A 10129-nucleotide genomic window follows, 5' to 3' on the forward strand; every position below is an offset into this window, starting at 1 on the left:
ACGATAATAACTCGTTACAAGCAATAGTTATCACTGTTCACGCAGTTAAAGGACAGTTTTCAGGAACTTACTAAAATATCGACAGGAGCTCACAAAAATACGTGTGCCTAGTTCAGCGCCATAACCACGCCCCGGCTGCATTACTTTTTAATTGTAATACATTTTCAAAAATTTCAAGCCAACATTTTTCACTGTGTCATTATTTAGTAGAATTTTAGGTGAAAGAATAATTGGATCCATGTTAAGGCTGTAACGTGACAGCATGTGGAACGAGTGAAGCGCTACGAATACTTTCCAGATGCACGGTACAATAAAAACCATAAAATACTAATTAAACACTTTGAATTAACTTCTGTCTTATGACTGATTCATTTCCCGTTAAATATTGACTAATGACTGTTTGTCTCCAATTCATTTCATCTTTATATACAATTGACTGTAATTCTTAAATGCAGCTGAACGTCTTTAGCCTCAGGTTTATTTTTGGACTTACAATCCACTGCTGGTGTACAGAGGCATGTTTTTGATGCTTATACTGTAATCTCCAAATTAAATACACTGTAGAGGATAGTGTCTACTAGAACATGTGCAAAGCTAACAAAATTCACCCCCCATTTTATTAACTACCAGCGTTTGTTGATAATGTTCATATAATTAGTGTTGTTATAGACTGTTATGTGCTGGACCCCCAGCACGGAGTAAACGACGAAACAAGTTCCAAAGAAAGTTCATCTTCATTCACTGCAAACTACAAACCAAAAGTCTGAAAAAGATTTTCTCTTTAATGTTGTTTGTTTCATTGTTGGCCTTTCACGCCGTGTTACGTAAGATATTATGAAGCCAACGATTATTCTTATTATTTATAAAAAACATCTTGTTTTTTATAATCAGCAGTGCTCTCCACTGTGCAAGTATAACAACAACAACAACAACAACAACAACAACAACAACAACAATAATAATAATAATATACCAGTTGCAACTAAATCACTTTCTATCTTATGACTCACCAAATACTTGTTCCAATTCTCTAGAAGGATTATCTTCTAATACCCAATAGTTTTAGTGTTAATAAACCTACATCGATGGTTAAAGTACTAGTAGGTAAATAAGTAAAAAAGAACAGCACTAATCTAAATTTCATTCTCCTCTTCTTCTCTTTGCAGCGCAGACGTTCACTTTGGTGAGCAGTGACACGTGAGCAATGGCGGCCTGGACATCCTCACTGGCGTCCCATTGAGCTCAAATGTAGCCAGCCTGCACAGAGCAATGCTTCCTGCATTTACAACGAAATCTGTTGGCACTAGTGTTACGTGCCAATACAGAGACGGAGACTGAGAGGATGATGATTCAGACTGACCGACACCTAGACGACCAGCCATCATATTCAAAGAGGCAGATATTCTGTATCTTTAGTGCTCATTAGATCTGCCGGCACATACTCTGTCCTTAAGCAAAACACATTCTGTGGAGATGTCAGCATATTCTAGGACTGTAAAATGGTTTAGTTTAAAAATTATGTGGTCTAACTACAAAATGCCTGAAGAAGCCCAGAAATTCATTGCTGTAGTGTTACAATAAAGCTTTGTTCAGCGTTCAAACAGCTGTGCAAAATATGATTAAAAGCAAAGTGCAATTCCAACTCCAAAGTTAAAGTACAAGTTATTAAATGTTTAAAAGATCAATTTTATTTACATAGCACCAAATCACAACAGTCACCTCATGAACTGTATATAGGAAAGAAGGACCGTGTAATTGTGCAAGCACTTGGCGACAGCAGAAAGGAAAAACTCCGGTTTAACAGGAACAAACTTCCAGCAGAACCAGTATCAGGGAGGTGCAGCCATTTGCCATGGCTGGTTGTTGATGTGAGGAAGATGGGATAAAGAGAGCCAGAGATGATAATTATTACTAATGATTAAATGCAGAGAGGTGTATAAACACAGAGTGGAGAAAAAAAACTTCACTCTCCACACTTTCAGAAAGTTTAAGGAGTGTTAAAATATGGGAGCAAACCTGGTCTCAGTTTTTAATGTTTCACGCATCTAATTCAGTATATTGAAAACACTGCATTTCTCAGCTCAGATTTAATGTTTGATATGTTGCCTTTGTACTATTTATTTTAATTGAATAAGGCTTGAATAAGGGCGGCACGGTGGCACGGTGGTTAGCACTGCTGCCGCACAGCAAGAAGGTCCTGAGTTCAATTCCACCATCAGGCCGGGGTCTTTCTGTGTGGAGTTTGCATGTTCTCCCCGTGTTTGCATGGGTTCTCTCCGGGTACTTCGGCTTCCTCCCACCGTCCAAAGACATGCAGCTTGTGGGGATAGGTTAATTGGATAATCCAAATTGCCACTAGGTGTGAATGTGCGTGTGAATGGTTGTCTGTCCCTGTGTGTTGGCCCTGCGACAGACTGGCGACCTGTCCAGGGTGTACCCCGCCTCTCGCCCTATGACAGCTGGGATAGGCTCCAGCGCCCCCTGCGACCCTGAAAAGGAGAAGCGGAAGCGAATGGATGGATGGAAGGCTTTAAATAATCAAACAAGTCAAATTACTTTTTACACAGTGCCCCTGCTTTTTGGGAATGTGTTGTAAACAGGAAGGAGTTAACCAGCGAGCAGGTGACCAAACCACAGATGAAAGGGAAAGGTTTGCCTTTTCCAGGCAGAATGTAGCCACTGCTCTGGTGTGAATACTTCTGAGTAGCCCTGAAAAGCCGAGTGGAGCCTGATGCTGACTGGAAAGGATTTAGACCTCACAGGAGACGGATAGCATCCAGTCACTTTTATGGACCGTGTAATTTAGTTAGCTTCATAAAATTTGGGTGGTTTACTGATAATGGCTTTGTAATCTGTGGCACATGAGCAATCCAAAGCATTTCCATGATCCAAAAGGCCCACATATAGCAGAGTAACAAACCATTCATCTTGTAAATGGAAATTATGACACGTGGCTCCTTCGTAACCTCAGGACAAATGGCCAGTCCTAACATAAAGTGTTTGTAAATGTCTTTGGAAATAGCTGGATAAATCCCTGTAATCTAGACTCAGACAGATGTGGTGTAAGGGGGTGATGGAGAAACCAGTGGACTGTTCTGTTTAGTCTGAGGTTGGCACTAACCCCATCAAGTATCTGAAGGGTGTACTCCTGAGTGAGGGGAAACTAAGCAGATTGGATTGGACATTCAATTTAAGGGTTAAGCTTTTAATTTAATCATCAGTTTTGACATCAAGCACATCCATATATATAAATAGTTTATTTGGCTGAGTTCAGGTGACGTGATATTTTGCAGTTGCTCACTGTATTGTGCCTTTTCGTGTGCATTCGTGTTTCGGAGTGAGAGGCAGTGGAACATGGGACTGAAAGGAAGGAGGACCTGAAGTTGACAGAGATCCCTCCCATTTACCAACCCGGTCATGTTCAAATCTTCGCCTGTGCTTCAACCTTTGCAGTAGCCAGTTGGTCCAGACACTGTCTGAAACATAAACTCAGATTATTCACTTTAACCATTTTTTTAAAGATTGTACCACTTATCTGGTAAAAGTGAAAAGAAAAAAATCTGAAAACTTAATGTTTTCCTTCCATTTGTTATGCTACAGCCATGTGCTGCCACTGAGGCAGCGTGTTGTTTTTCTCCAAAACACCATGTAGGAATATTTCTGGGTAGGCAAGAATCTGAGCTAAACCATTGTACAGTCTCACTTTTATGTGTGACTTCTTTTGGATATAATGTAGCCTCATAAAAATGTGTTGCCAAATACATACACGTGTACAGAGCTTTTGATACCTTACTAAGTGCTAAAGTCATCCTAACATAACTATTAAAATAACAGTTATCTATAGTTCTGGTGGATGGGATATTAGCTGTTCCTGAGTTGCTAGAGATGAGTGTACAGCTGTATATATGAGCATCTGAGAAGCCTCATCACAGATGGCACAGCACCAAACGACACAGACGCAGTGCTTTACTTTAACCCCAAGTGGCCGCTAATCTTTAACCTGCTCGGATCTGGATCCTTTGGTTGATTTCAAACTGGAGGGATCCCACATCTTTTACACCTGCAAAATAACAGATTAGCCTTCATTTTAATATAAGTATATCCATATATTATATGAATATTAAGCTGTTTTTTTACTTTAACAAGGTGCCACATCATGCTGCTGTTTGTTTTTGTTTTTTACAGATTAAGGTATGAAGTTAGGATTGTTTATGTTGAGCAGATGGTTTGAATACCCTGACGTGCTTGCAAAGCCTCACATAATATGCGAATGAGTTGAATTTGAAGTCTACTTTCTCAGTTTGTGTCTCTCTTTGTTTTTCCTCACTTTGGTTTGTATCAGTTAGAAAATACACATAAAAAGGATTTAGTTTGACTCTGTCCTAGGTGGTGGAAACTCAGAAAACGGCACATGTACAAAGCAATAAATAGGTATTTGAAACCCCAGGACATTTAAAAAATTAAGAGATAAATAAACTGTAAAAAAAAAAAATTAAGATAAGATAGAAAACTTTATGTACACAGTGAAAAAAGAAGAGTGAATATTATAAGTATAAGAAATTATTATCATTAATATTAGAGTCAATATGCAAAACATTCATTTCTCATCTGTTTTATATCATGTGAAATAAATGTTGATGTTCTTAAAACATGCTTGTTTCACTTTTCTCTTTGAAGTGATGCTTTTCAGGGCGGATTCTTTCATCACAATTCAATTTTATTTAAATAGCACCAAATCACAACAACAGTGACCTCAAGGTGCTTTGTATCGTAAGGTAGACCCCACAATAATACAAAGAAAAACCCAACAATCATATGACCCCCTATGAGCAGCACTTTGGCGACAGTGGGAAGGAAAAACTCCCTTTTAACGGGAAGAAACCTCCAGCAGAACCAGGCTCAGGGAGGGGTGGGGCCATCTGCTAGATATGATTCAATGCAGAGAGGTCTGTTAACACATAGTGAGTGAGAAAGGTGACTCAGAGATACTCAACCTATTATAAGCAATCATTTCAGCATGTGTACCCTCTAAAGCTTTTGATGACTCCTGGTATCAATCACAGGACTCGTTGAAGGACCACACGCCCTGTGGATGAAATGATTATTCTGTTCCACACCACTGTGTGATCTAAAACTGATGGGCTCAAATGTTTTTCTTCTCTGAGGATCAATGAGTGGTGCTCATCTAGGCTTCTGAAGAGAAAACCACTAATCTAGCAAGCTACTGTTACCTATGGGCAACATGTTTGTAGGCTTCCAGTAAAGTTGCAAATATGTAGATGAAGAGCCGACGTCAGGCCCAGAGTTCCTGTTCGATGTTAGTCACCATTTACAGTCTCACTATGAATATGGAAAAAAGAAGATACGTTTTTCAGATGGTGATTTACTTGGAAGCAGCCTCATCCTACAGTGACCGGTCGTTACTATTTGCCAACAAACTGACACCAAAGAGATTTCCGGCACATATGTATGTAGAAGTGAAACGAAAACGGTAATTAGTGAAACATACTGGCATACATATACTAACTTTTATTATGGATTAGTAACCCACTGTTCTCAAGCCCAGTGTATTGTATTTACCAACCATCGAAAGAAACAGTATTTACTGAAAGCCTGTTTCCATCCACACACAAGCAGAGAAGGGACAGGCCTCCATTTCACCCAAACAATTGATCAATGACGTCAGCACACTTCTCGGCTTCTGTCAGTGGGGTGAGCTGAGATTGAACTCGGGAAAGTGTTGATGCTGACACGAAGGCTCCGAAAAGCTCCTGAGAGCAGCGCTGGCGTGAGGAACGCGGAACAATGTGCCTCTTCAGCACTTTCTGCCTGGACTCCTTTTTCTGTTTGTCGGAACACGTGGAGCTTAGAACCACAATGCCACAGATCATGTGTGCTTGCGAAGATGACTCACCCGCTCTGCAAATACAGACATTTATTCATTTTCAAATAAATCAAGTCAAACTGTGAATATTTTAAAGTCGGTAACCTTTATGGGAGACGTGGTCTCCCATAAAGGTTACGGTCTGGACTGTGGCCGGTCGCTAGTCTATAACTGGACAACCAATCGCAGTCAAGTTCACACCTACAGGAATGACCGAGTAACCACATCTATGGCTGCGGGAGGAAGCTGGAGCATCAGGAAACTGCACGAAAGCCCGGATGATGGATTCGCACTCAGACACGTGTATAAGTTACACGTTAACGTCAAAGCTACTTCTGGGTTATCAGTGTTATTCGTAACTTACGGTTAAACTACTAACACTGTCTTCCTCGCGAGTTAACTGAGCGCTAACGTTACATTTAACGGTGAACGACAAAGTGTGCCATCTTCAAATAGACCAGCTTCGGCATCGCTGACGTCGACGTCATCAAACCCCCTGTTGTGCTTTACGCTACGAGCAAGCGTGAGTGCAACAAGGAGGGCAGCCCGAGGGCAACTTTTCCGGTGAAACGTCACAAAAATAGCCTTTGGTGTTGCTCGAAAATGCGGCAGATAACGACGGAAAGAGCCGAACAAGATTCTCAGCGGACGTCGAAAGAAAACGACACCGGTGAGACGACCGTAACCGGCATGGAAGGACAGGCCGTCCCCGATCCTAAACAGGAACCGGGCGACAACAACGACAGCAGGAAAGCGGAGACCAGCGGAGTGAGTGGCCGCGATGCGGCGGAGGAGCACGGAGACGCCCCGTCCCCCGTCCCCGACCAAGAAACCGCTCCGCGTACCGAAAAGTCGGCTGTTGGCGAAAGGGCCCCGAACCTCGAACTGTGTGAAGCCGCGAAAAGTCCCGCACAGGGCAGCTTGGCAAGTAGCACCGATTTCGCACAAGAGGGCTCCCGGGTGCTGAAACAAGAACAAAGAGAGGGGGGGAACGCGTCCGCCTCACCGCCTGCTGACCACACAAAGACCGCGGACAAGCCTGAGCACGGCATCAAGAGACGGGCCAGCACGGAGCTCACCTCGTCGGACGGAGAGCCGCTCAGCCGGATGGATTCAGAAGACAGGTTTGTTGGACTGAGCGGTGGCCTTATCTTACAGCACCATGCCAAGTTCACAGCTTTGAAGCAGTTTGTTTACAGGTGAAAAATGTTCGCTTCCGCGGGGTCATGTAGTTCTTGAACGTCTCTATAGGACACGCTGGTCTGTATTTAGTCCACTGTAGCGTGTAGTGTGGGGGGAGTGTTGGCTCACAGCAATGCTCGTTACACAAATATGATGTAGTCTCATGCTAATACTAAAGTACAGCTGACCTACATGTCTTTGTTCACCCCCCGGGGGGGGGACCATACCCTCACACGTGCCATCTACCTATGTGATCAATAAACCGGGATAAATTAGCCAAATAGGAGCAGATGTTTCATGAAGGTCACAGTCTGGGGTCGTTCTCGGTTGATAAGTCTTCTTTCTTTCTTGGATTTGTGAAATAAGCGTTTTATAAGCAGATGGACAGAAAACTTGCACACACTGGTTGTTGCAGATTTTTGGCATACAAGGATGCTTTCATGGAAACTTCTTGCAGCTGTTTTGTAAAAGCCTTCCAGAAGTAGTAACTGAGTATGGATGTATAACCAAGAGGCAGCTGCAGACAGTCGTTGTTTGTCGTGTAGGATTTGTGAGTCATTTTCTACATGTGGGTTTTTGTTGTTCTTTGTTAGTTGGGTTCTTGCTAATCATACATCCATTCTCTGTAAACTATACAGTTTCTTCCTTGTTGTGTCGAAAATATGATGACCACAACTGTAAAGCATGGAGAGTGAGGACCTTTTATAATGCTGAACTTTTTGGATGTGTAGGCTCTCACCACAAACGATTGTTGATAGCATGCTGGGGAACTTGAGTGTCGCTAGCTCCTAAAAATAAGATGCCCACTCTGTTTGCATGAATCAGCCTCCCTCCCAACAACACTCTCAATCAGCTTCTCTCTGCATCGTGTTGTTTTACTTTGGAACATGTCATTTCCTGTCAGCTCGGTTCTCTTCAGTTTTTATAAAGGCAAAAACACAGATGACATCAGGTCTGAAAGTGGGACTGCCAACCGCTCTGTGGTTAGTGTTAGCAGTGAAACGTATGGAGGCAGTAAGAGACAGGTCTGCAGGGTTAGCCCGGGGTAAACACGTCTCACGTGAAGTCTTTATTTGTGTGACACATTTTGACTAAAGTGGAAAAATAGACACCACCAACAGTTTTACACCAGCGGGTCCAATCAGTGGACAACACTCACGCAAAGAAGATGATGTAATTCATAATTTCCAAAAAACAAAACCCCACTGGCTGCTTTATGATGAAGCCCAGGTTATAGTGGTTGGTTTTACTGGTTAACTGAAGTTACTCTGTCAGCTGATCATCCACCAAACCGAGGTGACTGGTTTCCATCTATCTTTGTCATGAGGGTCGAGGTTTAAAGAGCTTCGGCAGTTTGAGTTTAGACCTCGGTCTAAACTTTGTTTTATCAAATACTCGCTGAAAAGTCTACAGTTGTAAAATGGAGTTATCAGCAGGCTGATGTTATCTGACGGTATTAGCTATGAGTTTCAGCATTTCTAACAGCTGATCAATGGAACTGAAAAACTGAAGAAATGTCAGACAAACCTGTTTGTTTCGCTGGAATAAAAAAGCTCCCTGTAGAGGTTTTACACGTCACGCCGGTGTTGCTCGATCTGTCGGCCACACTGCCCGTGATAATCACTCATACGTACTTTCACATGGAAATGATCACTGTTTTCTTCTTCCCCTCACAGTGCTGATATTCCGCTGCACATTGTTGTCCAACAATAATCAACGACAGACGTTTTTTCCCCATTTTCTACTTTCTGAAATAGGAAAAATGATCAGTTACGGGCATCAAATCAATACTGTAATTATTAGAAGTTACCGTGGTTTTCAAACATTCAGGTATCTGTTTCAAAGAAGATGTGACCATTTGAGCATTTTACATTTATCATCTTCATCTGCCTCCTCCAGCACTGCTCCCTCCGTCTCCTCTTCATCCTCTTCCTCCTCACCTAAAACCTCACTCCTGAGCTCTAGTTTGGCTTCTAACAAAGGAAATTCTACATGAACGTATTTAATCTCGATATTGTTGTGATTGGTTATTTTCAGCAGACGTGCGACCCTCCCGTCTCTGGGAAGCTGACAAGAGAAGGCTAAACAACAACATAACGATCCAAGCTAACACACGTCTTAAACGTTTAAGCTCATTTCTCTCTGATCAACAGTTTGATTTAAGTTTATTTGCTATGTGCGAGTCAGCCCACGTGAATATCAGCGAACAGCAGCGCCTGCTGACACAAAACCCCAAACGTCCTCACCGGTGTTAATCAGAAGCTACGCCGACTCAGTGACGGAGCGTAATAAAAATCAGGTGCTGAGCAGTGACCGTGGTCCTCCACGGACTTACAGTCACATCCTGACACAAAGTGCTGATGAGCATTCAAACTTTTAGGCTTCACGTCTCGTCCAGTGTCATTTGAGGGGTTGTTGATAACATACTGATATAAATTGTGTGCCGTGAAGTCGGGAGAAGGATGGCGTTACACTTCACAGCATCAGTAAGCACACTCGGAGGCCCAGTTAATCCACAAGTCATATTCATAGATCTTAGGGGTATTTACTTTGGCAGTTATTCTGAAGCATTATCCAAGTTATCTTTCATTTCTGCGATCAGCACGAAGGAAAACTGCTTTGTAAAATCATTTAAATGTAGTAAAACTGAGGAACTTTCCTCTAACATGACACAGGCAGGATCACCATCTCAGCCAGTGTTGAATCCCCCGCAGGCATCCTGCCATGGCTCTGTTTCTGTATTGATGATGATCTGTGGTTACCTGTGAATTTTTAAGACTTGCGGTCTTCCTCACTTGAAGTAGTCCTTGTGAGAGCCAGGCCGTGCTCCAGTTAGCCAGTTTTTCACTGCACAGTGTGTCTTTATACTGTTTGAGGTCGTGACCTGTGACAGAAAGTAGCAACCAGACCCGTACACGATCAACTGTCACAAAAACAGCTGCCTGAAGGCGCTCAGTCATGAACCTCGTGGACTGGAGCCTGAACAGAGATTGAAAATGTGACGTCATTCAGGGGTAAAACTGCAAAGGATTCTGGGAACTCGTGGCAAGAGGTACTAGCGCA

The 10129-nt window shown here is 42.6% G+C and overlaps 2 protein-coding genes across 12 annotated transcripts in view; both read left to right on the forward strand.

The window, feature by feature from the left end:
* Positions 1-1508, forward strand: part of LOC102308831 (pleckstrin homology domain-containing family A member 5) — a 176463-nt gene extending 174955 nt beyond the window's left edge. For 9 of the 10 annotated variants that reach the window (XM_042225497.1, XM_042225492.1, XM_042225495.1 and 6 more), the window contains one exon: positions 1167-1508. In XM_042225497.1, the coding sequence (XP_042081431.1) occupies positions 1167-1201 (35 nt within the window). In that variant the 3' untranslated portion in view covers positions 1202-1508. The remainder of the gene's footprint in view (positions 1-1166) is intronic. The other variant, XM_042225493.1, reaches the window with a different exon arrangement.
* Positions 1509-6351: 4843 nt separating this feature from the next.
* The window catches only part of aebp2 (AE binding protein 2), a 9319-nt gene continuing 5541 nt past the window's right edge, over positions 6352-10129 (forward strand). For both annotated transcript variants that reach the window (XM_042225520.1, XM_005933830.3), the window contains exon 1: positions 6352-7008. In XM_042225520.1, coding sequence (XP_042081454.1) covers positions 6488-7008 — 521 coding nt within the window. In that variant the 5' untranslated portion in view covers positions 6352-6487. The remainder of the gene's footprint in view (positions 7009-10129) is intronic.

The sequence above is a fragment of the Haplochromis burtoni genome, unplaced genomic scaffold, assembly GCF_018398535.1.
Source record: "Haplochromis burtoni strain Fernald_Lab_line unplaced genomic scaffold, NCSU_Asbu1 Contig_173, whole genome shotgun sequence".
Taxonomy (NCBI): Eukaryota; Metazoa; Chordata; class Actinopteri; order Cichliformes; family Cichlidae; genus Haplochromis; species Haplochromis burtoni.